Here is a 13,514-nt window from a genome sequence, read left to right on the forward strand (position 1 = left end):
TTGGCAATGTTAAAAATACACATTTATTACTCCACATGTGCAATGGCTTCCGGCAGTATCTGCAAAAACACAAACTTGTCGTAACTTAAATGTTCCGTGACGTGGTAAAATTGTCATGCAAGAAAATTACAGGAATGTATTAACATAAAATACAAAGATATATTTACATATATATGCACTGCAATAATTTTAAAAAAATACCCTACCAAGGCAACAGGATTTCAGCACTGTCCAGGGTCAAGTCCATATTATTGGCATTTTTGCTATTATTTTATTACTCTTAGTCTCTTTTTGGCAAGCTCTGGAGTAATAAAGAATTGGCAACAGAAGAAACATCAGGATCTGACCTGACATTTGTCTTCTGCACAAATTCCCAGTGAAGGCTGTGGAATTCAATGGAAACACTTAAAAATAAGCAACTTTGCAAAACTTTGTAACACAACAGAGATAAGAAAACAATCTCATGGCAAGTGATTAAAGGAGAATAATTTATAGGTGCTGTAGACGTTTCACAGCGGATAATGGCACACGCTGTATAAATCTGTCATAAAAAAAATACAGGTATTTAAATATTTATATCCAGAAAATTCCTGTGTTCCGGTTGTAGTGGAGGTGTAACCCAGAGCTGCTAGTGATGCCTTCCAGGCTGGGATTTGGGACCAGGGCTATGTCACAACTTCACTGCGAGGTTTGCTCAACATCCGGCATCAGCCAGGGCTCATCCAACACCGACGGCAACAGCGGCACCGGCACAAGCAATGGTGGGAAACCCCAGCACATCCCCAGGAATCCATTGTGGAGGGGGTGAGCTGGACATGGGACACCCTGGAAGGAGCCACAAAGACGTGGGGCCAGCAGGACCACACTTGGCTCAATCAGCACCAGCTCCTTACTGGGACACAGCGATGGGGACACGACACAACAGGGGCCCAGAGCAGGGACGGGAGGGCACGAGCACTGAAACCCAGCACGGGGGTTCTGACAATGAAGCAAACACTGATCTGTTTCCCATCACTTTTCCCTTTTCTAATTGCTCTTTCCTTACCATTTCTCCTCCAGGGACTGGGTAGAAACAGGCGTCAATGGAACCTGGCCCCGACGGGCTCTGGTGAGGTTATGTCCAAGCATCACTTTGGACCAACACTGAGCACTTCAGGGACATGTTCACAGTGTCTCTCCCACTCAGCACAATGATCCCAGAGCTCTGTGTCCTGGTATTGTTCTCGGGGATTCAGGTTCAGCAATGACTGAGGCAGAAGTAATGCGTCCCCAGCACATTCCTGGGGATGCACTGCTGGATTCCAGGGACGTTTCCTGGGAAGGAGCTGTTCCCTAGCTTTTCCCAAGAAGCTCTCCCTGTTTCTGCCAAGTGCTGCTGAAATGTTTTGCACAATTCACCCAGGAAGAGGTGTGCTGCAAAGGTGTGCTGTCAGATGACTGACACAGAGAGGGTTTGGGCTGAGAAGCCTCCATTTCAGAAGCGAGTCAGCTCCTCCCCACACACATCAACCCCACCTCAGGGGTCCTTGTCCTAAGGAAAGTGATGCAAATATCAATTAGACATGTCATGTAACTGCCAATAGCTCTCCTGGCCTGAGAGCTTCTGGTTGAATAGGATCTATCTGCACCTCTCATATACAGGATGTTTTGGTCAAAAAATCAGTGACTCTTCTCATCATTCTGATAGTCCAAACTTTTGTTGTTATTTACAGAAAGTTGCTAAATAGTGCAACGGAATTCACTGAAACTATCCATGCCAGTGGAGCTAATCACCTGTAATTCATAACCTCTGAATAAATACATGGTTTGATCCTCATCTGCTGCACTAGGATAGGACCGGGTGCTCCGGCTGAGGGATGTGGGATGGAGGACACGAGGTGTGTGCAGAGAGACACAGGGTGAGGAACAGGCTCCCCACAAGGAGAGCAGGGGCTGCTCAGCACAGAATGGGCCAGAGCACATGGCCTACCTGCACACACAGGTGTGCTCTGATGGGCAGGAGAAGGTAATTAGGCCACCCTGGTATCCAGTAAACAGACTGGAAGTTACCAGGGGTGGAAAGGGTAGGTCCCCTCAGCATAGCCCAGGATCAGAACGGGGGTAGGTGCCCTCCTACAGCTGGGAAAAGGAGCAGAACACATTTATTTCAGCCCTCGCTCACTGAACAGCCCAGCCCTCCTGAGCTGTCATTAACACAGCTCCTAACGAGGCACAGGGTGTGCAAGGACCTGTGGGTGACACGAGGGCCTCCCAATGTGGCCCTGGTCCCTCACCAGGCACAGCAAGGGTGGGATGTTCATCCCCCCAGGTCTGACAGCACCTGCCTTGCTCTGTCCTGAAAATAACCACACAACTGGACCCAGCGCTCCGACTCCCCTCCTCCTGCACACCTCTAAAGACTGCCCCGAAAATGTGCTTCTGCACAATTTTAGCCACGCAGTAATTCCCACATAAAACTGTGGAAGATGCACGGGCCGTGTCACTGCTCATATCAGATGGTTTCGTACCATTTAACACCTTTCTGGTTTATTTGTGGAAACAAAAACTGCAACAAAACTTGTCCTGAAAGAATCTGCATTTGTTAAAAACTTTTCCCATCCATTTTTGCATTAGGAATATCCAGTAAGGATGCAAACACTGCAACCTCCCACTGTCTGGCAGCAAAGAGCTGTTGATGGTTTGATGGTTTGGTGGTGCCTGCAGTCCCACCACACCTCTGGGTGCCACAACAGCTGCAGGGCTCAGTTTTAGCAACAGTAACCAAAAGCCACTCTATAGCAGATTAAACAACATATGAAGGCTCCTAAAACAAGAAAGGCAACACATCCAGAGCTGGAGCAGGGGAAGGAGACCTCCCATCTTATTACGCATTTAAGACAGGTAGTGGTAAATTATATACAGTACCTGTATTTTACATTGAAAATAAAGTAAATTGAAGGGTACAATAAGATATTCCTGTCTTTCATAACCGAGCAGCCTTGCTAGGCCACTCATTCTGCCTCCAGCTAAACCTGAGCCTGTGATAAACTGTGTCCTCCAAACCCAGGCAGAGCCAGACCCTCCAGTCCATCCCTCGGCTCCCCGCTGCCTGCAGCAGCCACATGGAGAAAGCAAATATTTTAAATACATTCTGCATCTCAAATACACATTGAACCCATTACACTTTACCCAGTCCCTGAAGAATCCATGGAGTGCACAAAAAACATTTATTTGCCCAGAGTCAGGAAAGGAACTGACAGGCGACGCAAGGACAAGGAGGTGCCTGGGACGTCCTCATGCTGCAGGACTCAAACAGCTGGAGGCTCCCAGGAGCTGGTGCCACCCACCACAGACTGGAGAGGCCTCAGGGCTGCTACAGCTTGCACAGGGATTGCTTGTCCCCCTGCAACCTTTGTGAACAGGGAACAGAGAAAAGTCAAACTCCAACTACCTCTTCAGCCTTCCTCCCTGCTCCGTGTCTTCCCCCGTGGGACCCAAGGATGCGGCTTCTTTCCTTGTCCACTCACTGCATTTGAAAACGTGCATTCAGCAACCTGGCATTAAAACAAGTAAAGAAGTTGATCTCCCTTTGGCAAGTTGCATAGGCAGTGTCTTCCCCCACGACGTGCCGGGCTGGCGTTCCATAACCCAGGAGGGCAGTTCTGTGTGAACTCTCTGTCTCCAGCTCTGCAGGACGAGCTGTCGGTGCTCTCGGGGGGCAGCGGGGTCAGCTCGGGTGCTCAGCGCACCTGAGGCAGGTGAGCGGCGCGGGCGGAGACCCTCGCCCGGGGCTCCAGCCTAACTGCTGCCCGAGGAGCACACGGAGCTGCACATGTGCAGGTTGGAGGGCTCGGACTCAGCCTCCGCCTCGGCTTCGTCAGTGGTCTCGGAGGCAGACACGGACTCAATCGGCTGCTCTTGGCTCTTCTTTAGTCTGCAGGAGCAGAGGAACCAGGAGTTATCAGGCACCCTCAAACCAAAAACCCCCAGAAGGAGTGGGGTGAGGGTGGTCTGCAGCCATGAGCGCACCCCAGGCTGCCCTCCCACTGCTCAACAGGGGCCTACTGCAGACCCACGGTGAACAAGAGGAGGCTTCCCAGGGCACGCAAAGAGGTGATGACAGAAGCCAGTGTATCAGCAAACCACACTGAACTGCTCTGAAAACATCCCAAAATGGCTTGAGAGGATTCAGCCTACCCAGACCTCGGCCACAAGCACCTGCACTGCAGCCAGACTCTCACCCCCATCTCCTCCATGGAGCCTCCTGCTATGCTTATGGACCAAACATTCCCAAACTCAGGGAAGCAGCAGTTTTAATCCAGCACTTTCACTGCCTGCTCATGCCCACCAGAGACTTTAACACCTTCATAAAACCATTCAGGTTCAATATCATCAAGTCTAACTTTCCCTGCCTTCATTTCCCAAAACATCATCTTCTAAAAGCAGGATGGGCAAGGAGATGCCATGGGGAAACTGAAGCAGTATCACATACATATGTTAAATCTCAGAAGTCTCTCTGCAGCATATTTCATTTAATGGCAGTGATTAATAATCCCTGATCTTGTCTCCCTTTGTGGGAGGTCAGAGCCATTTTTCACACACAGGCAGCACCTGAGCTCCTCAGCTGACAACAGTCACCTGGGGCTAAGCCCGCAGCAAGGTGCTACAAGCTGTCAGGCACTGAACTCTGATTCCTAAGGGAAGTCAGGAAAAAGAGTATTTTTCCCTAAAAAAACCACCCAACATACTCACTTCTCTCTGTTGAAGATGACAAAGTCCTGCTGGATAGCTTCAAGGCATTCCTGAAGATAGTCATTTTCCTGTTGAAGAAAAACATGACATGCATAAGCTGCCCTATTTGCATCTCACTGCTGCCTGCAGCACCCCAACACTCCCAGCTGTGTGCAGAAGCCTCCAGATGTGTGCAGGAGATGCCCCCCACCCCAAACCTCAGCACAACAGCTGGAGGCAGCAGGGCTGGTTGCTGTGTGGCTTTCACCAGGGGCTTGTGCCATCCACAGCAGCAGTTTTCCATAAAACACAGATCACACCATTCCCCACATAAACACAACACATTTATCCATGTATCCTGTATTTTGGGAGTGCTGTCAGCCCAAAGGAAGGACAGCCAGCGTGGGGAGAGCCCAGCACACAGCCCACATGTGTGAATCCCTGTAAACACACACAGGGAGCTGCTGCCTTGTCCCCAGGCACACGTGGGTCTGGGGCCGTGTGGGGACACGGGAACACCTCAGTGCCCAGACCTCTGCTGCTCATTTAATTTTCCAAAGTACAGACTACTGTGAAAGACTTTGATCAAACTTCCATAAAAAGAATGCTTGGTTGGCAGAAAGACTCCAACGGGGAAATGTTTTTACCAAACTAAACCTACAGCTCCTGCAGGGCAGCAGGACCGGCTGTGACACCCCCCCCAAATCCAGCCACTCAGCCTTTTGCCAGCTGGATGCTACCCCACAGAGCACATACAGACTGGGAGCTGTCTTTGCTGTTATCTCTCGACTTGTTCTTTGCAAGCCTCTTCTTCTTTTTGTGCAGGGGCCTCGACTCCAGAATCATCTCCTCCAGCTCAAAGGTGGGGTCACAGTGCAGGCGGCCCTTCTGCAACACAACGTGATACGCGTGTCAGGCACAGCAGAGGCTCAGAAACCACCCCCCCATGGGAAACCCTCTGCTGTCACAGTGGTTCCTTTAATAGGAGAAGTGGTCCTGATACAGATCACTCCTACTCACGTTGGGGACGAAGCCTGGCTCCACACGCTTCCCACAGACATCGCTCCAGACCACACCAGACAGGTACGTCGAGGCCTGGATATCGCCCAGGCAGGAGAAGCGATGCTCAGGGTTCACTGTCAGCAGCTGGAGAGGGAAAAACATCAGAGAGAAAAGCATTGGAGGGAAAAAGCACTGGAGGGAAAAGCACTGGAGGGAAAAGCACTGGAGGGAAAAGCACTGGAGGGAAAAGCACTCGTGTCAGAGGAAAAAGACAAAGCACCCAGCACCATCCTGCCTGGGACAACTCAGATAGTTCAGACATGCAGGAGCATTTCTGTTATGGGAAATACATAACTTAGTACAGAAAAAAACTTTAGAAAACGTTCTGGAGGTTGTGAAACCAGGTACTATGAGCTCCTGGACAGAGTGGGTTTGCTCCCCTCACGCATTCCAGGATGCACGACCCTTTCCTGCAGCACTCAGCACTCTCCAGGAGCCCCATGTCTCTCTGGACCAGTTCTTGCCATTTTCCCAGAGCACCTAGAATTTGAGACCTGACCCCTTGGTTTGGGCATCTTCAACTGACCATGTCTGGTCTTCCAGCTGACAGGCACCTACAGTGGGACCTCCATAAAATGCCCATCTGGGACTGTTTTCCTTAAGAAACTGGACAGTCCTAGGCACACTGATTCTAGGTGGTTACAATGTTTTTCCAGAAAATAAAGCCAGCACGGGGTGTTTCTCCAATGCTGAAGGTGACGGTGCATGGGAAGGTGATGGTGGCTGTACTTGCAGCTCCCCAAGCCCAGGGATGCTGTGAAGGCTGAGTGAGCAGGATGAAGGGCTGGGGCACCCCAGCGCTTTGGGGGGACATGGGAGTCCTTCTCGGCTTCCCGGTGAGAGGATTCCCTGGATGCCCAGCAGATGGCAATGCGAACCTGCCGAAGGCGCCGCCGCTGCCTCCGCTGGAAACGCTGCTCCTCGTTAAACCGAAGCCAATTCTACAAATTGCCCGTCCAGCATTAACTCACATCAGAGGCGCTTATTTGCTGCCAGCACGGGGTGTATCTTTCCTACAGCAAATTCACCAGCTACTTTTCTGAGTTCTCAAGCAAGCCGGAGCTAAACCAACTTTCCCACCTCATCACCAGCTTCCTCCAGCTGCAGCACGAGGGGAGCACCAGGACATTCCATAGGCCTGCAACCCCCCAACAGCTCTCACAACCCCACCAGGCCCTTCAGCCCTGAAAAACTGGCGAAAAAGAGCAGCCAATGTCATATGCCACCCCAGCCATCACTGCTGACTTTATAGGTTACAGAGCTCATGGAGAGGATGGGATGCTGGAAGACACAGTTCTAGCCCAGCTGGGAATCTGACTGTCACATCAAGAAAAGCCATTTTGCTTCCCTTGCTGTCAAACATAGTGCATATTATCACACGGATAATAAACACAGAACACACATCATTAATTGTGGAACCCCAGGATGGTTTGGGTTGGAAGGGACCTTAAAAATCATCTAGTTTTAACCCTCTGCCCTGGGCAGGGACACCTTCCATTAGCCCAGGTTGCTCCAAACCCCATCCAACCTGGCCTGGAACACTTCCAGGAATGGGGCAGCCACAGCTTCTCTGGGCAACCTGTGCCAGGGCCTCCCCACCCTCACAGCCAGGAATTCCTTCCCAATATCCCATATAACTCTGCCTTCTGGCAGTGGGAAGCCATTCCCCCTTGTCCTGTCCTTCCAGGCCGTTGCCCCAAGTCCCTCTCCAGCTCTCTCGGAGCACCTTTAGGCACTGGAAGGGGCTCTAAGGTCTCTCCTAACCCTTCTCCAGGATGAACATCCCCAGCTCTCCCAGCCTATCTTTTTTGAAATTAGTAGTAGTAGTAGTTGGTTAATATGCTGATAATTTTCCAGCTAGTCCCATCCACACAGCAACTAACACCCCACACAGCCCCCCAGCAGGACGACGTACCTTCCGCAGCAGCGCAACCATCTCTTTGGACCAGGCCGAGGAGTACTGAACACTGACAGTGCTGAAGAGCTGCACCAGGGACTCCACGGGGTTGTTGGAGTGGATGTCATACGGCCTCTGGGGAGAGAGCAGAGAGATGAGAAGGAATCCCCTCTCCCGCTGTGTCAAGTCAGACACGCATTCCAAGGGCCAGATGGCCAGAGCCCTACCCAGCCCCGCAGCAGCTCGTAAGCCATCACTCCAAGAGACCACCAGTCCACCTCGAAGGAATAGCCTGTCCCACCGTTCAGGAAGGAATGGAAAATCTCTGGGGCTGAACAGAAGGGGTAAAATGCGACAGGTCATTCATTGCTTCTATTTCAGTATTTCATGTAAGTCAGTGAAAAAGCTTATGGTGATTTTTATTCACAACTGCCCAAGGGGAGGTGTGTGAGGCAGGGAGAGCAGTGGCAGCAGCAGTGTGCCTGCCCTCCATGGGAACTGGGCTATTGGGTACACACAGGGAGAGCCCTCCCAGTCCAGGCACGGCAGAAAACTGGAGCCCGTTGGGGTGTAGCAAGTCCAAGGGTGGGGCCAGTGGAAAGAGAAGGAAGGGATGGGGATGGCAGGGTGGAATGGGGGAGACATGATAGGATGGGGATGGCAGGACTGGTTGGGGAGGGTAGGGCAGGATGGGATGGGAGGGGGAGGCAGGGCACACCAGCAGTGATGCCTTCACCCCAGGAGTTTCACTTTTCAAACAATCAGGCTCTGCTGAATGACTTGGGCATGTGCATTAATGCCCTAAATTAATCCACTGCCTCTGCCCCAGCCAGGGCCCCTTGGGTAGAGCAAAGGGGTAAGAGCAGTGATTGTTTCTTACCCATGTAGGGTTTTGTCCCAGCCAACGCAGTCGCTCTTTCACCATCCCTAATTATTGTTGCAATATTAAAATCTGTTAAATGGGCATGACCTTAAATAAAGACACATTTTAAGAAGGAATTAATGGCAATGCAGTGGCAATGCAGAGTCAGAATACATTTGTTTCATAAGCTTCTGCCCTCAGACAGGGTAGCGCAGGCAGGGGCAGATCAAGGTCAGACCCCATGGAACAGCCATATCAGATCCCAAAGCTTTCCCAGGATCTGGGCTGGCCAGGTGATTAAAGGGTAATGAGCTTTGGATCTTGATTTTAAAAGCTTGGAACAAACCAGTAGCCCCCAGCAGCTCCAGCACTGGGCCAAATTGCTCTGGCCAGAAGCTCTAGGAATGAAGAGGACAACAGGGAAACACTATCATAGAACCACAGAATGGTTTGGGTTAGAAGAGACCTTAAAGACATCTAGTTCCAACCCCCTGCCATGCCCCTGTCTCTTCCACCAGCAAGGGAAGAGGCCAGGTGTGGGTAACCAGGAGAGGGGCTGCCCTTGGGGGATCCTCCCTGGCATTACAATGCACAACGTTCAAGTAAAAGAAGGGGTGCTTTTCCCACACTTTCCCCAGGTTAAAAGATGCCCAGTACTCAGGACTGTAAAGGATATGTTCCTGGAATGAATAAGGGAGCAAAGAGGGGCAGAGTGATCCTACCTTGTTCATCAAGGAGGATGTTGTCTGGCTTTACATCTCTGGGAAAAGAAGGAAGGTTACAGCAGGTGGAATCTCAGTCAGACCAAAGATGTAATTCAACAAAATCCTGTAACTTTTTATCTATCAAAAATTAGGAACAAATGAAACAAAAATACCCTAACATGAGGTAAGTCCCTTTACGGTGGACTAGAAATATGCTTTTTCTAGGTAACCGGGTGAAAAAGTGGGAACATGGGACTGGTTCAGGCATCATTCCCAAGGAAAATTAATAACACAATACCAGGGATATTTGTGTGAAGCCCTGGATGGCTTTGACACGTGCCCTGGAAGGTTCAAACCCCAGTGAAGCATCAGGCTCCCTCTGAGTGATGGGGCAGGACCAGCAGACAGAGGGTGCCCAGGACCAGCAAAGACAGTGTCACCCACCCCAACCCCACCACAGGCAGGTCCCACCAGCTCCCACCTGCCAGCAGGGCCTGCAGGGTTACCTGTGGATGATGTGCTGGCTCCGCAGGTAGTCGAGAGCCAGAGCCATCTCACAGATGTAGAGTTTCACCGTCTCCTCAGTAAACTGAACATTCTGCTGCAGGTGATAGCGCAGATCACCACCCAGAAGCAGGTCCACCACCATGAACATGTCCTCCTCATCCTGGAAGGAGTACCTGTGGGACCAGCAGTGGGTGAGCAGGGCTTACAAACCAAGTCAGGCTTTTCCCCTCTCCTAATTATTCAGCACCTCCCCGAGAGTCCCACCACACGCACAGAATTAGAGAACCACAGAGTTGTTCAGGTTGGAAAAGCCTCTGAGACCATCGAGTCCAACCATTCCCCCATGACTGCCAAGGCTGCAACTAACCCACGTCCCCAAGTGCCACATCCACACACTTTTTAAATCACTCCAGGGATGGGAACTCCACCACTGCCCTGGGCAGCCTGTGCAGGGCTGGACAAACCTTTCCATGAAGAAATTTTTTCCTAATATCCAATGTGAATGTCCACTGGTGCAACTTGTGGCCATTTCTGCTCATCCTGTCCCTTGTTCCCTGGGAGCAGAGCCCAACCCCCATCTGGCTCCCCCCTCCTGTCAGGGAGTTGCAGGGAGTGAGAAGGTCCCCCTTGAGCTTCCTTTTCCCCAGGTTGAGCCCCACCAGCTCCCTCAGCCACTCCTGGTGCTCCAAACCCTTCCCCAGCTCCATTCCCTTCCCTGGACACGCTCCAGCTCTTCAATGTCTCTCTTGCCATGAGGGGCCAGAACTGAATATGCTACTTCATATTTGAATATTTGCACCTTCCCAACTAATCAAGCCCAGCACAAGACACAGGTCTGGTTTTTAACCCATTGCTACACTAAGCAACACTTCCTTGGAAGAGGGAAGTATCCCAGCCAATGTTCCCCCTCTCTCCCTGTCACTGTCCTCTCCTGAGTGAGCAGTGCTGTGTCACCCCACCAGCACAGATCTCAGGCTTTGCCAGCCAGACACTTCGGAGAAACTTCACATTCTCAATTGCAAATAATCTCATAAACCTACTTAAAATATCTCTGCCTATCCTGAAGATGAAATGGAAAACACAACTGCTAATTTAACCAGAAAAACCAGAAAGAGATTTATATTTACTGTGGAGTAAACCGCCTCTCTAAATCTGCTGTGGGTCCCACGGGAGACTGACAGCAGGGGGATACACCAAAACAACGCTCATTGTTATATTTGGTGACTGCAGTTCCAAGGAAAGAGTATGTGGGATTGTATAATACTTATGAATCACTCACTTCTACTCCCATCTTAATGTTGGTTTATTCTGAAAGTATGAGCCAAAAGGGAAAGATTTGCTAAGTGAGCAAGTTCTCTCCAGAATTTCATTACTTTTTGGAAAAAACATTTGTAATTCCTAAAATGCTGAAAACAATCAGTATTAATTGGCTATTCTGGAGCAATGGATCAACAAAAGAAATGTGAAGCACTACCCACTTCCATTACTTTGGGTACAAAACTTCCTGAATTTTTGGAAGTCTCACATCTGACCAGCCTGCTGTGCATCTGGCACCACTGGAGCAGAGGGGATAGCAGGGGATGCCCTAGGCTCAGCAGGTCCAGCCACATGAGTGTGCAGCTCCCCAGGAGAAACTGCTGCTCCTGCCCCTCCCTGTGGAATCAGGCACTGATTCCAGCCTTCACAACACATCCCAGTAGAAATGGGATATCAGAGGTTTTCCGTCACCTCTCACTGCTGTCACTCTTCCTGTGCCCTGGGAACAGAAACTATGGAATCCTTGTGTCCATCACTATGGCCCATGCCCTTTGCTCATGCCCCAGCTCTGTCCCAGCACAGGATCAGCTTGTGTTGTGCCAGTGGACCATGGGTGAAGAGGACGGATTTACTGATCCCTGCCCAGTGTTGGGTACTCCTTCACTGGGCAGGAAGGCAAGAAAGGACAGATCACATGGAGCACCCAGCAGTGGGTCCCAAGGCTGACTGCCACAGACTCATCCCAAACTAACCAACAACTCAAGGATATATTGCTCTACATTCTAAAACTTGTAAATTAATTTTTCCTACAAAATTTGATAATTACTTATCTGAACTCTAAAGGAATACATTTTTATGTATTCTGCAGTGAATGTGGTGCAGAGCACAGTGAGGGTGCTGGTGGGGTGAGGGGTCAATGGGACTGTAGGGAAGCCAAGGAGACAGACTGCATGTTCTTTTGTACTGGAACTACCTGGACAGAATGCATTTCACAAGTATTACCAACTCAAGCTATTTGTTAGATTTCAGCCTGATTTGAAGAGGTTTTTTTAAAATTAGACCCTAAAACATTGCTCAGTAACAAGGATACTTCTGCCAGTGCACACACACTCAAGTCATTACTGAGCAACTGGAAACATCACTATTTGTAGTGATGCTGAAAAAGAGTTATGAAATCCTCTCAAATTATCAGGTGTGTAGCTCCACAAGGATGGATGGCCCCCGAGGCTGAGGGGAAGGAGCTGCTCACCAGAGGTTCACCAGGAACACGTGCTCGATCTCCTGCAGGATCTCCAGCTCTCTGAACACGTTGCGCACCTCGTCCCTCTCGATGCACTGCTGCTTGTTCATGTACTTCATGGCATACATCTTCTCTGTGTCTCTCTTCTGCACGATGCACACCTGGAAAAGGAAAGTTAGCAACAAATTCCATATCCTCATTTGCTGCTTATTGGGCTGAGACCCACGTGGTCAGCACCTCACCCCTTATCAAATCTCCCTGATCCCTGAGCTGTGACCTGGGACCTATGGACAGCAGCATCCCTGCTCCCAGTGCCACATCCAAACTGGGAGAGCATGGGCTCTGCTCCAGTTACCCACTGGCACTGGGTAACTGCAGCTGCTCCAGAGAGCTTTCCAAAGGGAGTGATGTCTGGGAGAGCTTTGGCCTTGCTGCCTGTGGATGGAGACCAGCTTTGGACAACCACGAGGCTCCCTCCCAGCCTCACCTCCCCTCTGCTCTCACCCCCTGCTGCCCAGCTCAGCAGGTTGGGTTTAACCTGCTGCACATATCACTGTGCTCTGAAAGGGCGAAATAATCCCGTTGGGGTTGGCAGAAAGCTATTAAAATGCAAATTTTTTACAACAACAACAAACACCTGGCCCAGAGGAATAACCCGGCACCTGTCCCCCCGACGGGCACAGAGCCCGCTGGGCTGGCACAGCTTCCCACAGCATGGCCTTCGGTGCCTCCCTCGGCTCCTCTAATGACACTTTAATTACCCAGGTGCCTGTTTTTAAAAGAGCTAATTAGCTATCAACATAACTATTTTTAAATGAACTAATGGAATGTCTACATCTGCTATAATTGTGTCTGCCCTCTTTTAATTATCAGACACGTTCGTAATTAGGATGAGCTGGATATAATTCCTCTGGCATTTGGGCATTTGGTCGGGAGCAGGCTGACCCGGGCTGGCTCCAGGCAGAGAGCAGGTCATGCTTACACCGTGTGGGAGCAAGTAAAGGGAATTTCCGTGGATGGCAGGAAACCGCAGACAGGTGGGAGCCGGGGAACTCTGCGCACCTCTAAAACGCTGCCATTAATAATCATTTGCGAGTGCTAATGGTGCTCAGTGTAATATCACTAAGGACACACTGCAGGGAGGAGGTGGCAAAATAATAGGTGGTTATCGTTTGCCTGATAAACCCTCAATTAGCAATGCACAGGAATTAACGGGATTATTTTGCCATTGTCATAACAATTACAGTAAGAGCTGGAAATCAGGTGTTGCAATAA

At 50.3% G+C, this 13,514-nt stretch overlaps 1 protein-coding gene across 2 annotated transcripts in view; it reads right to left on the reverse strand.

Moving 5' to 3' along the window:
- STK32C (serine/threonine kinase 32C) overlaps positions 1-13,514 on the reverse strand; it is a 66,841-nt gene continuing 53,327 nt past the window's right edge. For both annotated transcript variants that reach the window (XM_051801193.1, XM_051801194.1), the window contains 10 exons: positions 12,249-12,400; positions 9,742-9,915; positions 9,254-9,291; positions 8,550-8,639; positions 7,897-8,000; positions 7,688-7,804; positions 5,731-5,856; positions 5,467-5,598; positions 4,732-4,799; positions 1-3,913 (listed from right to left, as the gene is read on the reverse strand). In XM_051801193.1, the coding sequence (XP_051657153.1) occupies positions 3,778-3,913; positions 4,732-4,799; positions 5,467-5,598; positions 5,731-5,856; positions 7,688-7,804; positions 7,897-8,000; positions 8,550-8,639; positions 9,254-9,291; positions 9,742-9,915; positions 12,249-12,400 (1,137 nt within the window). In that variant the 3' untranslated portion in view covers positions 1-3,777. The remainder of the gene's footprint in view (positions 3,914-4,731; positions 4,800-5,466; positions 5,599-5,730; positions 5,857-7,687; positions 7,805-7,896; positions 8,001-8,549; positions 8,640-9,253; positions 9,292-9,741; positions 9,916-12,248; positions 12,401-13,514) is intronic.

Source organism: Manacus candei, unplaced genomic scaffold (assembly GCF_025592945.1).
Source record: "Manacus candei isolate 608988 ecotype Guabito, Panama unplaced genomic scaffold, ASM2559294v1 h1tg000050l, whole genome shotgun sequence".
In the NCBI taxonomy this organism is placed as follows: Eukaryota; Metazoa; Chordata; class Aves; order Passeriformes; family Pipridae; genus Manacus; species Manacus candei.